This window comes from Leuresthes tenuis, unplaced genomic scaffold, assembly GCF_036924035.1.
Source record: "Leuresthes tenuis unplaced genomic scaffold, fLeuTen1.0.hap1 SCAF_13, whole genome shotgun sequence".
Lineage (NCBI taxonomy): Eukaryota > Metazoa > Chordata > Actinopteri > Atheriniformes > Atherinopsidae > Leuresthes > Leuresthes tenuis.
Window position 1 is genome coordinate 7,382,014 of NW_027325367.1, and position 20,933 is coordinate 7,402,946.

At 36.6% G+C, this 20,933-nt stretch overlaps 1 protein-coding gene across 1 annotated transcript in view; it reads right to left on the bottom strand.

Moving 5' to 3' along the window:
* Nucleotides 1–20,933, bottom strand: part of lama2 (laminin, alpha 2) — a 171,376-nt gene that overhangs the window by 30,745 nt on the left and 119,698 nt on the right. Inside the window, exons 36-47 of the mRNA XM_072362587.1 lie at nucleotides 17,768–17,910; nucleotides 16,766–16,864; nucleotides 15,688–15,799; nucleotides 10,202–10,364; nucleotides 7,025–7,103; nucleotides 6,795–6,926; nucleotides 5,251–5,367; nucleotides 4,806–4,969; nucleotides 4,103–4,241; nucleotides 3,274–3,376; nucleotides 1,668–1,784; nucleotides 214–396 (exon numbers count right to left, since the gene is read on the bottom strand). Coding sequence (XP_072218688.1) covers nucleotides 214–396; nucleotides 1,668–1,784; nucleotides 3,274–3,376; nucleotides 4,103–4,241; nucleotides 4,806–4,969; nucleotides 5,251–5,367; nucleotides 6,795–6,926; nucleotides 7,025–7,103; nucleotides 10,202–10,364; nucleotides 15,688–15,799; nucleotides 16,766–16,864; nucleotides 17,768–17,910 — 1,551 coding nt within the window. The remainder of the gene's footprint in view (nucleotides 1–213; nucleotides 397–1,667; nucleotides 1,785–3,273; nucleotides 3,377–4,102; nucleotides 4,242–4,805; nucleotides 4,970–5,250; nucleotides 5,368–6,794; nucleotides 6,927–7,024; nucleotides 7,104–10,201; nucleotides 10,365–15,687; nucleotides 15,800–16,765; nucleotides 16,865–17,767; nucleotides 17,911–20,933) is intronic.

Here is a 20,933-nt window from a genome sequence, read left to right on the forward strand (position 1 = left end):
CAAATTTAGTCACAAAAAGCAGTAAACACTGGTTAATAAGGTGGTCTTAAAAACAAATAGTTTTTATACGCAATTAGTAATCTTTTATTGTAAGTACTTATTTACCAAGTTGAAAAGGAAGCCTGTGTACATTCTGAATGAGTCATGAAAAAAACATGACGAGATGTTCCTGCTAAGCTTACTTTTCTAATACCCAATAGTAAAGCACTTTACTGTTTTTCTCTGGGTCCTGGATCATCTTATTAGCTGCATTGACTGTGTCCTCCAGCTCGCTGTAGTTGCGCTGCAGACCTCCGAGGCGCAGGTTCAAATCTCCTAGGCGCTCCAGCACATCCATGGCTGTGGCGTTGGCATCAGCTGCAACAACCTTGGTCGCTGCAAGCTTAGCAGCTGTATCTGTTAGAGAATGTGAGATAAAAAGATATATGTTTGTGTAAACATGTTTGTTGGTAGCACTTATGTTGAAGAATTCTTATGGAAGAACTGATTAGTATTACACTACTATACTATCTTTAAGCTTGATTCCAGCTTGAATATGAAGCCAGAAAGCTGCCTAGACTCAAGAGTATGTTCTGACCATATTCAAATTAACTTTGTAGTGGCAAAAATCACTCAGTTCTTAGGGCACACCAGTTTTAAATATTTATTACTCTAAACTGCAGCAGTGGTATGTTTGACCTCAGGGAATAAATAAAACAAATGGATGCATATGACTCAATTTGATCATGTTTTGATAATATCACAGGAACTGAATGAAACTGACTAAATATCTCCATATAAACAAGAAACTTTTTTAGATACCAACTGTTCATCTGGTGGCAAGTCTGCATAATACTCTTTTCAATAGTCAATACTCAAACCGTAACGTCATCACAAATTTGTAGTCCAGCACTACCTAAGACAACATAATGAATTTTGACCAAAATGGCTTAAAGCTTTGATTGTCATGTTAATCCCCAAATCAGTATTCACATATATTTTTCCCTTCCAAGCAAATAAGTATTACCACAAAACAGCTTGTGAAAATGACTAATCCCACATTATTCAATATGCATCAGTATTAATCAAATATTAGTTACTCTTAGAGAGCAAGATTTAATTATAGAGTGAGTGCTGTCTTTTAATCTCAGCAGCACTGATTCAGACAGTGGAACATGGCAATGTGATGGGTTTGAAATTTAAAGCAGCATTAGCGGGATGTCAAAAATATCAAGTGTCTGTATAAAGATTACCGTCTGAAACAACTCAGTTGAGTGCCAGATGTCACAAATGTATGACAGGCTTAGCGGGTAACATCTGTCTAACAACTTAACCACTTGGAGACACAACCTGCAAGCTAACAAAGTGCAATGTCAGATTACCATTGTGGTTAATTGTCATGTTTACTGTAGGTGTTATTTGTTGTCTGTCTTGAAGGGTCCCATTTAAAAAAAAAAAGAAGAATTTTATGACTTTAAACTGACCCACTGGGATTTGAACTCAAATGTATAGTGTTTTGTTATAGGTATGCATCACATTGGTCCAGTATTTTCATCATCACTGCAAAGCAACTGACCTTTATCCGTACACTGGTATTGATCTGCTCTCTTATCTCTCTTCCAAGTGTGCAGGTGTGACCCCTACTATGCTCACGCACACAGACACACAGTGTAGTTGTGCAGTCATACCATTGGGAATGGCCTTGAGCGTTTCCATGGTTCCATTAACAGCTTTGAAAAGATCTTTGGTTTTGTCTCTTGCCGTTTTGACTCTGCCCTTCAGCCCGGCCACACTGTCCGCATTCTCTACATAGACAAAAACAAACAAAGTGGATGATGATGGTTTGATTTGGTGCCAAGCTCTGAACTAATAAAGTCCCCCCTTCACCTGCCCAATGGCAAAAAGGGATTGACAGCAAGGTATACAGAGGCTGATGACAGATATAAACTGTTTCAAAGCTAGAGAAGACTCAAAAAAGGTTCACTACATGTCAATTTACCAAGCCCTCCCTTTCAACTAATGGATTTACTTAAAACAATACATACGAAAACTTCTGTTAAACTCAATGGATGTTTCTAAATCCTAAAGGTCAGTTCAAATACTTTTAGTTATGACTTAAACATCATAGGTTTTGCAGTTCTTTTGCATTTCTGTAAAACACTGAAAGTAAAAACAGAAACCCCTTCTATCTTCTATGACAGCACCTGCACCAGCAGAGGCTACGTGTGCCGATACTCTGACGTGCCGCTCCGAGACAGTCCTCACTAATGTACTATTCCAGCTTTGGAGGTGGTGAAATATTTTTTTTTTCCTCATTCACTCCCTGCATGCGTCCAGTGGCAGTCCTGCCATGTAGTCATGTGTGTGCAAAACAAGCATTTAGGAAAGACTGCTTGTTGAAAACCAGAAATATCCAGAGTTACACATGTCTATCCCTGTTTTCCTTTGCAAACATGATTTGCATCTAAAATGTTGCTGAATGTTTTACAATGTCTGTGTTGATACTCAGTGAAATTTGAAATATGTAGCATTATATATAGTTGTACATAGAAGTCATTTAATTCTGTATGAAAACTTACTGCTAACATACTGCTCTATTTAAAAAAAAGTACTTTAACAGTAGGTTAATTTAATTTTTAAGTGTTTTAAGTGTGTTTTAAATGATATACAGTACCAGTCACATCTACCAACTAATTTTTAATTAGTTAGTACAGGGTAGTAGGTACAGTACAGGGTGACCACTCCCTACAGCGATTATTATTGAGGCAGCTGCATTGCGAATGTTGCAAATATAAACTCTTGAGCTGTTTACAATCCAGTGGTTTCAGTATTTTTCCACTTCATGTATAATACTAGGCTGGATCTTAATTACATACATAAAGTAGAATGATCACCTTTTTGAAAAGCTAAACAAAAACAGATGTAGGAGGTACAGTTGTCAGAGAAAGCATCACGCTGAGAAAACCTTGAAGTTTAGTTTAAACAACAAAACAAAACCAATAAATGCAATATTACAGGACTGACAGCTTAGATAAATTAGGAATTTAAAACTTTTATTCAGTTTAAAACTGATAGACCAGATAACTTTCAAATATGGTGGAACTCTAGTAATACTACAGAGAATTAAACTTTTTTTTTAAATTTTGGTAAATATTTGTTTGTGGTTAATTCATTTAGTTGCTTTGAAAAATTTACAGCCAAACAGTTGCATTTGAATATTTTATAGTGTTTTGTGGCTTTTTCAGATGAATATTTTGTATCCGGCATATAGTAAACACACACACATCACAGTACCTTTGACATCATTCTGAAGTTGTTTGGCCTTGTTCAGCAGTATCTGACTCTTCTCAAGGGCACTTTGAGCTGCATCCTTTACAGGAACCTCTGGACCTAAAGCCTACCTCAGGACAAAGCAGTGAAATTTCTATGATTAAGCGTGCTTTCAGTAAGATGCTTCCAGGAAATTCCTGATCTCGCATAAGAAAAACAAAAAAAGGTATAGTGGTCTGCATAAAGTACTACCTTTACATAAGATCAAAGTATCACTGCTTTCCATTGCTAAATGATTCTGTACGAACGGGATTCAGCTGACTTTATTCTTCACACCTTCAACCTTTTTTTCATCCTTTCTTTGTAACTTTAGTGCTACAATTCTTATTTTAAAAACTAAATACAAAGAGCAAAGAAGATCTGACGCACTATACAACATATATAAAACAATAAATGAAAACCGTACATCATATGAGTATACGAAGGAGTTTTAGGTGTGTGTGTAGTCATGATACTGTAATGGAAGAGGCAGAGGAGAAAAAAGGGTGAAGAAGAGGGACAGAAAAGTGCTTTGATCTCTCAGCCATGACTAAAGGAGAGCACAAGCCTACATTACTGTTACTGCATACAAGGCACACACATTATCTTTTATGCTGAGAGTACACTTCTATGGTCTGGATAGCTGAAGTACTTGTGCTTAGTACAGTGTGTATATAGTATTTGAATCTGAGGTGGATGGATTACATACAGCATAAGGAAACAGTAAGTACATTTCATCTTTTGGTAGTGTGTATTTGGTAAACAAGATCATTTTGAACATGTTCTAAAGATGTGTATGTTTTTGTACTCTTACCAATGCCAGCGCCTCATTTGCCCTCTGCCTGGCTGCCTTTGCCTCTTTTTCCGCTTCGTCAACGTTGGCTTTAATGTTACTATAGGCTTTGAAGGCAGCTGTTGCATTGAAGGAGAGATTTTTGGCTTCAGCCAAAATACTGTGAGAAGAGGGAAAATATTGTAAATTGACATACATTTCCACTTAAATCCATTATTCTCACTTTGTTTAGCAATTCAATTTCAAGTCTCTGGAGGATGTAAAAAAAAAAAAAAAAAAAAAAAAAAAAAGAAAATGTCCATTTCAAATGTCTCAATATCAACTATTGTCACCTGAAACATTAAGCTAAGTCCCTCCCCCAATAACCCCACACTTGATGGCAGTGGTACCATTTCTTTTCCTAAAAATGTTGAAAGAAGAACAACTCAAACATGGTACACAGAGCAAAAGGCTGATTTGTTAAGACTGCTTATTCCTTTTAAACAGTTTCAGCTGTCACAAAAAAACTTCAGGTAATCAACTTCTCTAAGACGTTTAAGAGAAAATTAAACTAAAACCAGCAGCTGTTGAATATCAAACAATTATCTGACTGTAAGAACAATCGGAACAATTTCCTTTCACTCACAATCAACCTAAAGTGACCACTTCCTTACTTTGCATCCCAAGCTACACAGTGGCTGTAAATATGTACAGATTAGTGTAGATCTATTCATGTTATATTTACCTATCTAAAATAGCTGCAGATTCATTAAGTTGTTTGGCATGTTCCTCTGCATCGAGCACACGATTAGCTAGTTTGCCGTCACCCAAACCATCAGTGAGGTGACGGACTTTATCATCCAGCTGGTCATGAAGAGGACGGAGCTCTCTCCCCATTTCCTCCAGGTCCTACAGATAGAAAACGGAGGGTCTGGATGATTCATGCTGTACTCGGGTATATATGGCTGCCATACAAAAGTATGCAATATCCTTATTAATTATCCATTTCGTGCCAAGACTATTTAAATTAAAGAAAAAAAAAACAGAACAGAAAAAGTAAAAACTGAGAACAAAAATTTGAATTCCATCCTGATTCAGACCAAAAGACAAAAACTGAACTCAGGCAGTACACACAACACTAGATGGAGGATTTAAATTAGTTCCAAGGGTTCAACAGACTATTTTAATACCTCTAGCTCCTTGTTGATGTTGTCAGAGAGTTGGTTTGCCTCCTCAAGAAGATTCTCTCCTTCTCCAATGATCTTCTGTGCTTCCTGTTTCACCGCACCAACTGCAGATGTCTTTCTCTGCATTTAAACAAACCAGGAGCTGTAACTGTGACACATTCTAACATTTCAGTGCATGGAAAACACCACCAGCAGAGCTTGTGTTGTAGTAAACTCAAATTCAAACAATCATACAGTAGTTTTTAACCAAACCAAATACACCAGTAAATATTGCATGAAAAACAACAACAACAACAAAAAAAAAACAAAAAAACTGTATGAGGGTGTCTGAAAATTTGTGAGCTACTGTATAATGAAAGCGTAATCACTGGAAGTGATTTTTCTGATACAATCTATTAACTACTTTAAGGTAGTTCCTATAAATTTTTTTTAAAAAAGCACCTGAAGGACACACAATTAATAAGCAGACTAAAAAAAACAAACAAACGAGAACTCAATAAAACCACTGTGTAGCCTTTGCATTCCACCTTTCTTAATGCAAAGCTTTTCTTTAAAAAGTAAAAGACAGCTAGTCAGGGCAAGACAGAAAGAGTATTGCATATGAGTGTGTGTGAGATCGTTGGAGAATACTTACTCTGGGACATGCATCATAATTTTCCAGATAAAAGCTTGCTTTATTTCTGGTAGGGACAGATTCTGCCTCTAAGCTTTCTTTGTTGATAAATCACAGGCTCAAATGGAAAATAAGATTAAGCGATCTGAGATTTATAGAATGTGAGATTTAATCTATGAGATTAATAAGAAGTTGTGCAATTTTGTAATTTCAAGGAATTATGTGTACAATTTGAAAATGCACCCCGTTATGCATTACTCATAGTAACAGCAGTAATGTACAGTTAACATTATGGATCCGAGTTTGTCAAAGCAAATGCCTAATGGCTGGAAAACGCTTGCCAATCTAACCATAAGCAAAGGGGGTGTTCACAGAAAAATGACAACCATTTTCAATATTAATATTTTCCAGTCAGTTCAAAAGGAATCAGCTCATTTGACAAGCATGGCTGTTACATCTGTCAGAAACACAGTAGAGAGTGTGCATTAACCTACATAAGATCGGGGACTGAGCTGAATGTGGATGGTGCTCAATGGACACGGAATGGAGCAACATTGTGACTGGGAGATGCTATATTCATTTTTCACCATTGGACAGCAAATGTTCTGCTGCTGAATCAGTTAGCGGTGCAAAATACTGAGGTTCTGGGTGAAGTTAACTGGAGTTTGTCACGGAGGCAGAGTTACTACACATCTCTGCTTTTTAACCAATTACTATCTGCAAGTATCTTCTTTTTCAATACAAATTTACTTACCTGGAAGTTTCATCGCAAAACTGGGGAGGCATTGTTTTTCTAGTCAAAATAAGAATATGTAAAAAAAAGAGAAATCCAAAAGTGCTGATGAAAAGCATGCTTGTTTTTGGTTTTATTGCTATTTCTCAATTATATTTTAAAAGTAAACCACTGTTTGTGTGTGTAAAACTTGCATTTTACCTCCAGAACTGTGACGTTCGCTTGGTTTTGCTCAGCCAGCGATCCAGCCTGCCTAGTCTTTGTCTGGGCAGAATGCAGTAGATCTTGAGCCTCCTGGAGCTTCCCCTCATGGTCTGAGAGCTTCTCTTTAATCTTTGAAAGCCAACAGAGAGGTATCAATTTAATCTCAATCAATTAGGATAAAAATAAAAAAAATAAAAAAAGAAGCACAAATACGAGGTTATCGTTACCTCTGCTTTCAGGTCTTCTGTGGCCTGATGAGGATCGCCAAACACTCTTTTAACTTTCTGATACAACTCTGCCGCAAGACTGGAAGAATAGAATGGAGGATGGATTATTTACATGCACAGTGTTACTCATGGCTTAACTGTAGCGTGGTTTAAATTAGTACAGGTGCATACAAAACTTCAGAGGAGAAAAGAGCAACTCTGATGTGTGACAAGGGTCAAGACAAGAACCACTGTACAGTTTCTTCTATTGATGCCTCAGGCTAAATTTAATTAAATTGCAGCATTGTAAAATTTTCAAATATCAATCGAATGCACATTTGTGTTTGCCTGCGGGTGGGTCAATGGCTGAAGCAACATGTGTTAATGTGCACTGCAGCATGACAATTCTATATTAATACAAGCAACAGATAACACAGGAATAAATCCTTTCTCAGTAGAATGCCTTGAAACTAATCACGAGGCCTTTAGTGTGCATGTCTCATAAAAACACCACTAAGACAGAAGTTTTTATTAGAATATTCAACATAATACAATAAATACAGTATCCTAAGCTGAAGCAACTATTCAGAGACTCTGCATTATCAAAAGAATTTTCAACTGTGATTATGTTTTGTTGAAAAGACATTTCATTAATAATTCACAGCCTTGCGACTGTTTTCCCTCCAATTACAGTTCATACGAGCAGTCTCATCCTTCCCTATAAGGACTCTCAGGCTGCCTGTGAATTCTAGGGTGGACTTGTAAAATGTAAAATAGCAGCACTGAAAAGTACAAATTTCAGGTGAGGCATGTAGCAGAGAAAGAATAAGATGTGTACTTTCTCTGCTGGAATACTCAATCAGTTTGGGTTTGCGGGTGTTAAAACGGGAAAAAAAAGTAGGGAAGAGAAAAAGATTCAAAGTCGTGAATATTTTGTATGTTTGACAAACAAACACAATTTGTTTAACAGTAAGAAAAACCAGCTGTTGAGCCATGTCACTGTCCACAAAACAACAGCACTATTTTCATGACCTTACAGCCTCAAGTCGACAGTGGGATGTGAGATAACTAATTTGAGAGTTGAAGTCAAGTTTATTTATCGAGCACATAATAAATAAATAAATAAATAGTAAAAAGAAAACCAAACATTGCAATTAACCTAAGTGCCGATCATCTAAAAAAAAGGATGGACATCTATTTACTTTTAAGTTTCAAGTATTCATTCAGAGAATAGTATAGAAACTTGAATTGATAAGAGACTTTGAACAAGACTTGACTGTTCAACACAAATCATAAAAACATCTTTTGTTTCTATTTTGTTTGTCAAAAAGTCAAACAAAAAGATAATTTCTAGCAACTTGCAATTATTAGCCTGCCTTTACGGGGTTCTAATATTTGATCTACCTACTAAGTAATGCAGTCCTTAGTTCACTCCAAATATTCTCATTATATTTAGCTTACCTTCTCAATTTGGAAGCATTTAAAAAACCTTTTAATAGCCACATGTTTATTATTGTCTCCCTTAATGACTCTTATTTTCTAACTTTAACAGCATTAATTAGGACAACAAGGATCTAGTGTCCTCCAGTTAACATCACTTGGAGGACAATTTCACACGGTTTGGGGATTCATAGAAGGTAATGACTGGATATGATAAAACTTTAATGAACCCTGTGGGGACTAGCAAGAAAAAAAATTATTAGAAATGAAGGAAAATAAGGAGCAGGTTGTCTCATCATTACCCATCTGGCTGTTCAAATATTATAAAAGATAGCAATACAGTACAGTTTAGGAATAAAGCCTAAAATCTGCAGTGGTATATTTACCGTGTATAAAATATATGCAATATAAAAAACAGTTCTGCCAGCCTTGATCATTTCATTGAATCATCCTTTTGTTATTGCTTGTGTTCGTTTTTCTGCAGCACGGGTTGAAACCTCCCCTCAGGGTTGGGTCAGATAATCAACAGCAAGCAAACAGACAAGTCCTTCAATGACTGTGCCCATTTCCCTTTGTCTCCATGTCTCTCATTCCCTCTGCCCATCTGTCAGCTGTTCTCTCCCTCTGTTTTTCCATCTCTCGACATGCTCTTTGTATCCTTATGTCTCTGTTTCTGCCCTTACGGTGGTACTTTTAATTAACTCATCGACCTTGTCAACATTTACTGCTGAAAGAGACAGAAAGAGGTATGAGGAGAATAGATTGCCAACTCTGTCAAATGCCTTGAGAGAACCTAATGAGAGCAACACTTTGCTTTAACATCAACAAAGTCGTGGCTTTAGGACATGCAGCTATCAGATGGCTGCTCAGTGTTTACGCCTCATGTCTCCAGTGTCAACAAAAAGAAAGAAATCAGATAAAAGAAAAAGCATTCGAAGGACTGATGATTTTCTACATTTAGTCGTTTCGTTTCTTGAAAACACATCCTTTGCATATCAGCAAACCACTTTGCTGCCACTTCTGAGTGCTGTGCCATTTTACATTAGAGTATCATTTTTCACCTACCCAGGCATTTGCTTAGTTCCATGAAGTTCTTTGTCTTGATAAATCAATAAGGCTCTAACTGAAACAACTGTCTGATTCGTGAAAAAATGATTGAAAATCAAGTCTGCAATTATTTGTATGTTGTATTAACAAAAAGCAACACAGGCATACTTCAGAATCATTGATTTAAACTGCTTCCAAAGGCAGTTTCATGGGTGTCCTGAATAATTTAGATTATGGAAAAACTGCAAAACCAAAACCACTGCAAACAACTGGTGTGCTGGAATATTTATGGGATTAATTACTTATCAAATATGTGACTATTTAAGAGGGACTTACTGAAAGTTTTTGCCACTTTTTTTATCTGTTAAGTTTATATTAAAACGTAGATAACAAAATATTCCACACTAAAACAAGCAGGACTCCTTCCAGCAGGTGGCAGGAAGTGGGAGACACAAGGGGAAAGCAGTAAAACAAGCAAACAAAAAAAGCCAGCTACAAACAAAAATGCAAATAGAGTAATAACAGAGCTCAGTTAAACTTTGGTCTATTAATTAAGAAACCATCAGCTGGCTTTATTCACATTTATTTAAAACAAAGCATGTTTTTGCTACTTTTCTCAAAATCAGTGTTTTTGTTGTGGGTGGGAGAGAGAGATACATGACCTCTGTTGTGTGTGTGTGTGTGTGTGTCTGCAGTTGTGTGTTGCCATACTCTTCCTCCTCCTCAGCAATGATTTTCTTCCCTCCAAGCTGTCGTTTTCTCATCTCAGCTAGCATGGCCTGGATGTCCTCCTTCATCTCACTCAGGCTTTTGTCTGGAGTTCCATCTTTCCGCGAGAGGGTCTGGTTCAACTCTGCAGCCTTGGATTGGAGGTCTGGAAGCAAAGACACACAGAAAGACTGCTGTGAGAATACTGCAGATGGACAGATTCAGTTCATGTAGTTGCAGTCGTACAGGCACAAAAAAAAAATATATATATATTTCAGTTTTGCTTTCATTTCCTCTGAGACATAGTGACACTTAAGTTTATTTGAACAAGGAAACCTTTGGAAATGTATATATAGCTTAAAATGCCTTCAGATGTCTTTGTTATTTAGCTTTTGTACTGATAGTTCTTATTGACTTTTCTTTTGCAATATGGGAGCGGTGGATATCTAAACAAGCAGAAATGTTGAATATCATGTTAGCAAACTGTTACATAAACAAGATATTCTCTTTTTTTTCCTCGTTTTTAGCTCTATTTTCATTTTAATGTATCTTCAGAAAAAAAATAAGTTTAATCAGCAATTTTATCTGGTTTAAAACAACTAAAAGAGGCAGTTTAGAGCTGAAAATAAAGGCACAGCATATAAGATTTTGTGACGTCTAATTGTAAAGTTGAAGATGACAACCACCTGAATAACCTCTGCCTCACCCTCCTTTCCAAGTGAGAGTAAGAAAGTACAGTGGTAGGTACAATAAGATGAGCCCACTCCGGTCTTCACACTACAACAGAGACATGGTGTTGTGGTTTGGTGGACTCTAAGGAAGAGGATTTATAGATACAAATGGCTCACCTGATGAAACCATTTCTTTTTCTCACATGAATTCCACACAAATGAAAGCATACATGGACTCTATATGGCATTTCTACCAACAGATCATCATTTATTTAGAAAAACGAAGCCTAAACTCTACAGTTTTCATATTATGATGACAAAGTCGCATAGTGTTAGCTGCTAATATAACTTGTCAATAGCAATGGAGACCGCTCCAACCAAATTATGTCATTATGCCTGCAAATCTCTGACATTACAAATAGGATGATGTCTAGACGGTTTTCACCATCTTAACCCAAATACTAAGCTAAAGAAATATTTCAGTAGAAGCCAAAATAGTAAACCGATCAAACAACCAACTGACCAACAAATTGTAATTGGGAAGAAACTCTCAGGTACTCAGATTCAGGTAATGCATTATTTACATAAACAAAGCAAACATTTGTGCTCAGTGACTAAAAATGACATCATCCACAAAACAGATGTTTACAACATTGGTTAAAAGCATTGCTACTGAATTCAGAAATCATTTATATACATATAGAAACATACAGCCCAGTATGTCTATTCTTCATAAGAATGTACAACCGGCAAACAGATTAACTAAATCTGACTAAATCATGGCATTTGAGCTTCGCTCATTTGGACGCACACTCAAGAGTTACTCACACAAACAATCTGTTTTAACATCATTCAAGGCCAGTGATCTTGGCAGCTGCATGGTTGCCCTGCTTTTATCAAATTAAAGGCAGTGAAGTCTCAAACTAATCAATGGTGAAACTACACTAAAACACTCCAAGACTCACTTGAAAAATACTCAAACTGCTGGAACTTAATGAGTGTTTACGTGTATTCGTATGTGTAAGAGCAAACCATCGGAGGGGAAAGTGTGTGTATACATTTCCATAATGTGTGTGTTTGAATGCAGGGAGCTGTATGTGTGTGATCTGTCTGCAGTGATGTTGCATTTCTTTCTAATTTGAAATGTAAACTTGATATGATTAAAGCAAGTTGAAATCTCAATAGCTTATGTGTGAATCTTTGTAGGGGTGCATGTGTGTGCGTGTGTGTGTGTGGGTGTCTGCACATGCACAGTTGTGGCAATGCAGCATTTTCTCTCATTTGAAATATAAACGTGAAGTGATTAGAGCAAGACGCAAGTAAAGTCATCACGCTAATGAACAGCTGTAACACAAGTGTGTATGTGTGCGTGCATGTTGCATTTGGAAAAGTGTGTGTGTAAGTGTATTAATCTATAAGTGTGTGTCACAGCCATATAATTACATAGTAGGATTTAAAAACCAATTAAACACTTAAAACGTGGATGGAATCATATTACGGTGTCTAGTAAACACGAGAACAGAAACTCACAAAAGTGTACAGTATTTTCTTGCCTTGTTATGCATGTGTGCGTGTAAAAGGGTGTGTGTGCACAGTTGTATGACTATGCACACTGACATCAGTGTTTGTGTATTTGGTGTGTATATATGTGTGCTTGTGATAGCCACTAATTAAGTCTCTAATTGCTACTCTCAATCATCCAGTGAGCCACGGCACAGTCTCTTTCCTTTCCTCTCTCAGAAATACACACACACAATAATCACACTGTGATTAGGCAGAGGGCCAGAGAGCTTGGAGCAACAACAACGAGAGGACAGTTTCATCACAGCCAGCCCAAATGTGTTGGTTTGGTAACTTTCTTTTCTTCCCAGAAGCCATAAAATATTCATAATAGTCATCAAAACAACAAATTATTTGAACCGCAGTTTTATGTGGAGCATATTTGTGTTTTCAACATCAGTGTGGGGCGAAATAAGCTACTTCACAATCATACCTGCTTAGTCCAACTAGAAATCAGTTGGAAATGTCCAGGGTTATTTGATTTAAAAGCTGTAAACTTGTGATCACTGGAGTGTACAGAGACATCACATACATAACGTCCACTAACAAACTCTTTTTTTAGTGTTGACACTTACGGGAGCATATATAAAATTTGTCACATTTCCAAACAAGTGATTTTGGAAACAACATAATCTTAAGATTCACTGGAATCTATAAGAATAAGTTTAATTTCATGCAACTGCAGATGTTCAAAGCATTTATTTTTCATTCTAACATCAAATTCTCTTGTCCAGTTAAAGACGCTAGAGCGTGTTATTTTTGCTCTCCATTCCTTCAGTAATTTATACTGCTTTTTTGTGCATGTAAAAGGTCTGCAACAACATCATGATAGCGTGCTCTCTCCCACAGAAGGAACTCTTTCATAACTACAAGCATCTTGTTGGCAGACTAGGCTTATCTTCTGAAACATATCTATATCTGCATGTAACTTAATTGCATAATGGCTGTCTAGTGGCTAGTCTGTCACCTAAAAAAATTAATTAGAAACTTCCCTCACTTCAGAAACAAACAAGACTGGAGTGATTTACTGTGTCTGTATCACAATGTTTTAACCTCTAACCCACAGACTGCCCTTTAAGTCAAGTTTATGGTCAGTGACTCTAACCTTACATTTCAATACTTGGTTCAGGTTTCAGGCAGAAGTGCATTTCCTGACTTTAATTTAAGCTGTCAGCGAGTGGCAGAATTAAAAAAAAAAACAAGAAGAGCTGGAGGGAAGAGACTGCAAGCAAGACAGTCTTTGTAGAACTGTATACAATGCATCAAAAGCCAAGACAATGCAACTGCAAATTTTAAAAGAACATCAAAGACTTAAAGACTGCACTTAAAGACATAAGAGCTAAACGGTGCGTTTCAGATGAGCCCCCCAAAAAAGTCTGAATAATTACCTTTTTTTTTTTTCCCCAGCCAGTATGGACGAGAAGTCTCAAAAGTGCTAAGAATAGTTCAAAAAGTTTGCACAGATAAGGGTTCGTAATTACTACGAAAACTTCATCATCAAAAATAATTAGCTTCATTTAGATGTGTTGTTTTATATTTTTCATAAAGTTGTTTTTACGCAACAAAAATATACATTATGGTTGACTCTGAACTCAAAGAAAAGAACCAAGAACAGAGTGACGAGGACAAACAACCACTTTGACCTGTAAAATGGAACAAATGGCTCTCCTCGCAGGTGATGTTCTAAAGAGATGTTAAACACTAAATAAAGTACTAATTCTCACAGGAGCACTGCAACCCCTTTGTAACTTTTTCTCCTGAGGTGACAGAAGAAAAGGGAAAGTAATAAATAAATAAAAGAAATCTTTAAAAAAGCTGCCCGCACATCCACTGAAGACAAAGAGATGCAGCAGCTGCAACTGCAAAAGGATACCGAGGCTGAAGTGAACAACTGCCTGCTAATGTGTTCACTATAGGAGAGCTAAATTCTTCCATGAGAAGGCATTGCTGCCAGAGGGAACCATCTGGACAGAACCACAGAAGTTCTGCATTAGAGATGTTTTACACCAGCATCTTGCCAGCTTTTAAACCTCAAGTTATGGCTAAATGACTAATATTAGTAGCTAAATAAAAACATCTAACAAAAGCATAATAAAAGGATTATAAAATTTGAAAAAATTACTTGTTGTTTACTGAAAGCTCATCTTAACCTGCTATAGGCAACATTTTCATGTTCTATGTGTATCTGAAAAGGGTCAATTATGGTGTAAAATCCACAAAGAAAGAAAACCTTACTGAGTTGGTTTTCATTCTCTTGCTTGCATCTTTATCGTTATGACTCTCTTCTCTCATTCAGGCTCAATTTTATTTTTATCAAAAGGATAAAAAAAAAAAAAGAAAAACACTTTGCACTATGTGCCGAGTACAACAGCAGACAGACACATAATATTAGCAACTAGCAGGAACATTTGGTGAAGAAAAAAGAAAAAAGGAAAATTGGTACTGGACTTACAGAGACCATACCCCAACTACAATAAAAGATGCATGCATGCAAACTTGTGTTTGATCAAGCAGTTTCTTCCAACATTCATGAATACATCTGGCAGCATTTATTGCCTGATGCCATATAACTACCCTCACAGCACACTAGCTGCTAACTAGCAGCAAAACAAAATAAAATAAGTTACTGCGTACTATTATCTTGGTGGGTGACTATCACCATGGTTAGTGAGCCTGCTGGATCTGCCTCTATATTTCTGGCAATACTTTGCACCAGCAGCTGGCACAGAGATCTGGTACTTATCCCATCAGCCACAGAGTTTCAGCTACTTTTTTCCCCTATTAGTAGACTAACAAGGAGGTAGTAAGCAATTGTGCTCATCTCTCCCATTGAAAATGCCCCCTTTCAAATTGTGTAAATACAACCTCTTGTGCCATAAAGTCTGGGGATTTTGGGCACCAAGACTAAAAGTGTTTTGATAGTAAAGACACCTCTCTTATCTTGGCAATTATATATCCAGTTCAGTTCCCCTCTTTCTGAAGATGCGGCACCTTTATCTGAATGACATTTTTAAAATGTCCCATCATAATTTATTCATTAGTTTCTTTTTCACCTTCTAATATTCCTACATCACACATACTTGTAATGTAATAATCTATATTTCCAACAAGGATTTCTTACATTTAATGAAATAAAATATAATGAAATGTACCCAACAGACAAATTAAACTAGTGAGGCAATAGACAGATACATTCTGAAAACCAAGTTGGCAGGATTTGGGAGCAGCTAATGGAGGAAAGGTGGTGTTTGTTTCTACCTTTGGCTCCCAGCAGTGCGTCCTTGATGAACTGCTCCAGGTCCTCAGCTCGTTTATGAATCCTGTCAGCATCGTACTCCACCTGCTCTCCATCAGCAGACACCTTAGTGGCCTATACAAGCACACAGATACATCATAAAATAATAAACAAGTATTAAATAAGTGAACATGCTGACTTCTCTGTAAGCAGACAAGGAAAAGATAAAGAAGGATGAGGTCTTAGATGTAAAAAAAAAAAGACAGATGACAGCAATACAAACACACTATCCGTATTATTGTGTACAAACAAAGAAAAAGATGGATGACATACTGACATAAATATAAAACACAATCTCACACATCACACTCAAGAGAACCAGGAACACAAAAGATGGATGAATCTTTGACAGACACGAAAACACATCCCAATACACTCAATTTAACACACGCACTCTCGCATACACACAGTCAGAGAGAGTGCCTGTAATCACTGTTGAGATTGGACAAGGTCATGTTGTATCATTTAAACTGGTGTGTGTTAGGGAGCATATATAATGAGTATGGGGGATAAAATGTGAGTGTTATCTTTCTCCACTTGGTATGTTAGACACCCCCATTAAAAAGTTGGGTTTCTATTTTGGTTAACTCATCTCACAACTGTGAAATTCAATTCCTATACGATTCATATTGAACCTGGTATCTGTATGTCTGTGACCAGCAAAGTTGTAATATTATTAAGTGATCCATGGCTGCAGGGGGCATAAAGGCTTTTTATGACAACAAATTTAAAATTGTTTTACTGAACATTAGCTCTTATTTGTCTATCATTTAACATGAACATGAAAAAGTGCCTTTTGTGCCTTTTCTCAAAGGTGGCGTTTGCTACATCATATGGATACACTAAAGGTTTTTATACAAAAACTATAGATGGCACATTTCAAGTTAACCTGGTGTCCAATATCTCATATATATGTATCATAAATATGGCAATAATTTCTCATTCTGGGGATCAAACACAGACCTGGTGAAACTGACAGAGTGGATAAAAAGGCTAAATAAGACTACAGTCAAATTGAAAGGAAAACTAAAGGGTTTGTACCCTGCTGTGTAGCTGGTCCATCTCAATGACCAGTGATCCCAGGTTGGAGTCGGCTAGTTGCAATAATCTTTCCGGAGCTTTCTGAGGCGACAGCATGTGCTTTAAGAGAGAAACAAAGAAATAAAGGAATTACAGAGTGAAAGGTTTGACACATTGTGGCCCGGGGTGAGACTTTGGAACCAGTCTTTGGCCCTGTTCTGTATTGCTGAAAAGAAGAGAAGCAAGGGCAATGGGCAATAAATACACAAAGTAAGAATTACACAGCCAAAATATCAGATCGAGTTCAATACATCAAATGTGCATGTTAAGAATAGAACAACTAAATGAGACAAAGCTCATTTATAGTTCATATGTTCTCATAAATTAAGCGACACTTTCAAAAGTTTGCAGAAATCCTCACATAAAGTTTGAGTTAACTGAAAGAAGAGAGTGCCGTCTCAGATAGCACATGCAATAATCAATCATGTAAAAATACACGGTTTGTTAAATACTTTGTCCATTCTTTCAGTGTGACAGCACAAAAGTACAACAGTGCTTGCAAATGTTTTACTTGACCTAAAACGTAATCCGATTATGACATTGAGAAATGAATGTGAGATATTAAGCTATAGGTTGACAAAGAAAATCCAAATTAAACTAATTGGACAAATGTAGAATTTGTTCTTCCATCAATGACGGTAAGCTATCCTGAGACAGATGAAGCAAAACAAGCCTAAACCATCATACTATCACCACCATGTTTCACAACTGAGATGAAATTCTTGCCAATGTGATATTTAGCAGACAGATAGCATGTTTCTGGACATTGCACAACATCATTTAGAGTTAAGAGTGGATTCTTTATATGACATGAATTTTTACACATCTTGCAGCATAAAGTGACTATTTAGGATTAATCACTCTTGACAGTGAATTTGAAATTAAGACATCACCAACAATTAGAACATTTGTCATCAGGTAATTGATAATATACTTTCTATCCACACATGTACATTTTCTTACCTTAAGCTCCTCCGTCATGTTCTCAAAGCGGTACAACACCTTATAAGGTGGAGGGAGGGGTGTGGTAAGCGTGACATCAGTGATGATGCGATACAGGCGATCCATATCACTTATCAACAAACCGGAGCACTCATCGTCACAGGCTAGAGAAATGGATAAAAAGGCAGTTAGGCATGAGGAAATGTGTAATGAGGCCAGCTAAAGCCATCTGAGAGTTTTCCAAACAGTCAGCATGGTGTTGTGTTTACATTTGTGTGTGTGTGTATACATGTCAGTTTTCTGTGGCTGCATGAACTATGATTTGACATATAGGAAAAAAGGGGAAGACAAGAAGTCATAAAGATGCATTTTTACAATTGAATGTGTGCTTATACAGTATGCTGTATGTGTGAGCTTATCAACATGTGACCGTGGTGCCTGCTGGTGTCTCTGTGTTTAAGTGGCTCTGGCAGCAGAAAGACAGGGCTGCTGATGCATGAAATTCAGCACAGAGGCAAAAACACCTATCATGAGCACACACTGCAGGCTTAAAAAACAAAAGAAAAAAAGCGCTAATGCACATGCATACGCTTGGGAATTCACATGCATATTTTCTGTAAGTTTTGTGAGAATTTGTTTTAAATTCTGTAGCCTCAAACTGATTTATTGCACAAATTAAAATTTCTGACAAGGGAAATCAAAGATAAATAAAATAAAGTAGCCTATCAATGTCTGACAAACCCAGAACGCACAAACTGTTGCATTCATGCAGTTTGAAGCATATAAGCACATGTGTGTTAATGCAGTACATTGTTTATGGGTGTAAAGAGCTGGTCGTCAAATCAAAGCCATTAAAGAACCTCACTTATGAAGGATTATATTCACTAACGTCCACACCATGTGAAAACATCTTCTGCAGCTTAGGTACAAGTTGTGATGATTCACACAAAGTCTAACTTCCATGACTTTCTGCTTTTTAGGCTGGCTGTCTCTGCTTAACAATATTTGCCAAGAAAATTTACACATAAATTTGATTTTGATTTGCTTTTAGTTACATTGAAGATTAATCTTTGAGATGACGTGTTATAGGTTTACATTCAAGAAGTGTACTTTGTTCAAGTCTGCCCATGTTAAATGTTAATGACACTCATTGTAATAAGCAAATGGATAATAAAAAAAGTCATTTGTCATCATAAACCTTCTGGTGTTTTGTTTTTTTAAGATCTCAGTGTGCTTTAGGAGCAATATACAGCTGTTTACAAATGTAGAAAAGAATAAAAGATTGAGAAAATGTTAACCTTAAAGTTTTGCATGGAAACAAGTTATGTGTATTTGAAAGTAGCTGCTATAAAACAGAGAGTTGCATTTTACTGAATTGATTTAACTGATTTTTGCTCAGAATTTTTAGGGAAGTCTAAAAATCACAAATCCATAATGCAGCGAAAGTGAACACTCGAATGATATAAATAGGCCTTCTACAATACATTCATCTCAGACTGCCAATTAGCAAGCCAAATTTCTGTCTTTATATTAGAAATGCATCTTTCTGGGGACCAGAATATGCAGAACTTAATTTGCTCTCTACTTAATTTTCAGAGGACCAATGAGAAAAGCTGGATCAATTTAGTGAAGAGTGAAGCTGAAATTTGGCAGTCCTGCAGACCTGGCAACACACTGGATTACTTTGCATCAGGTTTATGAATCCTGTGTCAATTTGTCAATGTAGTGCAAGGTAAATCCATTTTTTCTGTATGCCTAAAAATATAGAATGAGAAAACAGATGCCTGCATTAAATTTATAATGGGAGTGGCTGTCAGCAGTATAGTTTTGTGAAATCTTAGTCAGACAAATAAAGTAAAGCTTCAGAGCTAAATCAGTGTTAATATTGTGTTGGTCTTTAATCTTATTCATCTGTTTTCTATTTTCATTTAAAGGTTACTTTCCTTGTGTGTTCTGCTCCGATTAACCTCCTTTTGTCTAACCAGGTAGTCAAAAATGTTCATACCTAAATTATATAATATAGAAAGTAAAAATCCCCAAAATTAAATGAAAAATGACTAAAGAATAAAATCTAACAAAAATAAAGCATGTCACTGTAAAGCAGATGGATTTATCTAGATTCAGAGCACTTCTCACCTACTGCAGCATATGTTTCTTCCTGAAGGTAAATCTTTCTGATCTAAAGCACCCTCTAGACATAGGCGAATCAAACTAATAATAATATATTACACTAGGTCTTAATGAATTAATAATCACATTTTGAGTACAACTTCTCAGGTAGATACAGGCAAGGTTTAATAATGCAACAGAGTGTATGAGATCACTTACAAAATGTGGCTGCATTAATATAAATAAAATTATGTTATACAGCAGATGCGACATGTGTCTACATTTCGAGACCAGTGTGTCCCAAAGTGCTCAGTTCTGTCTAACAGAACAGGGGAAAAGGAGAGCTTGAGTAAAATGCAGAGCGTCATCATTCCTCAAGTGAACAGTAGTTTGATTGCTCCACTGTGTGTAAACCATCAGCACCAGGACAAGCCTTTACGGGCTGGATGCAGAGGTGAATGGTTTTGTGTTTCTGAACACACAGACATGAGCAAGCAATTTTCTTACCGACCTGGCGGCTCCAGTTTTACATCAGTCTCTGTCTTACGACCTTTTCTTCCATGTTCTCCTTGCGTGCATACACTCACCTCTAGATGTTCTAATAGTACCAAATTGGCCGTGCCATTATGGTCATATTAAGTTTGAATTAGCTCCAAATGACATTTAAATTATTTTCCAAATGACTTGAATCTGACTTATGCCACAATGTCCTGTCTCCCATGGCAACTAAGAAAAAAGGCCTATGACTTACATTTCATTGCCGTAATAAAGTGAAAATCACAACATTGGGTGACTTTGCAGATGGGTGAGCCCCAGAAATGAGTAGAGGAAATGAGGAAAAAGCAAAAGAGGATGCCTTTAGGATTCATAAAGTATACCACAAAGCCAGGTTATTTTTGTGATAGTTTTTATAGTCACAGACTAATTATTATGATTTTAATTAAAAATTTAATTCACTGGTAATTCAACGTATTCCAGCTACACTTCTTGTAAAATATGAACCTTCAAGATACCTTTCAATTTCTTTTGTAAAGATGAGCTCTATATGAACTTTTTCAACCTGCATGGCACCTCGGAC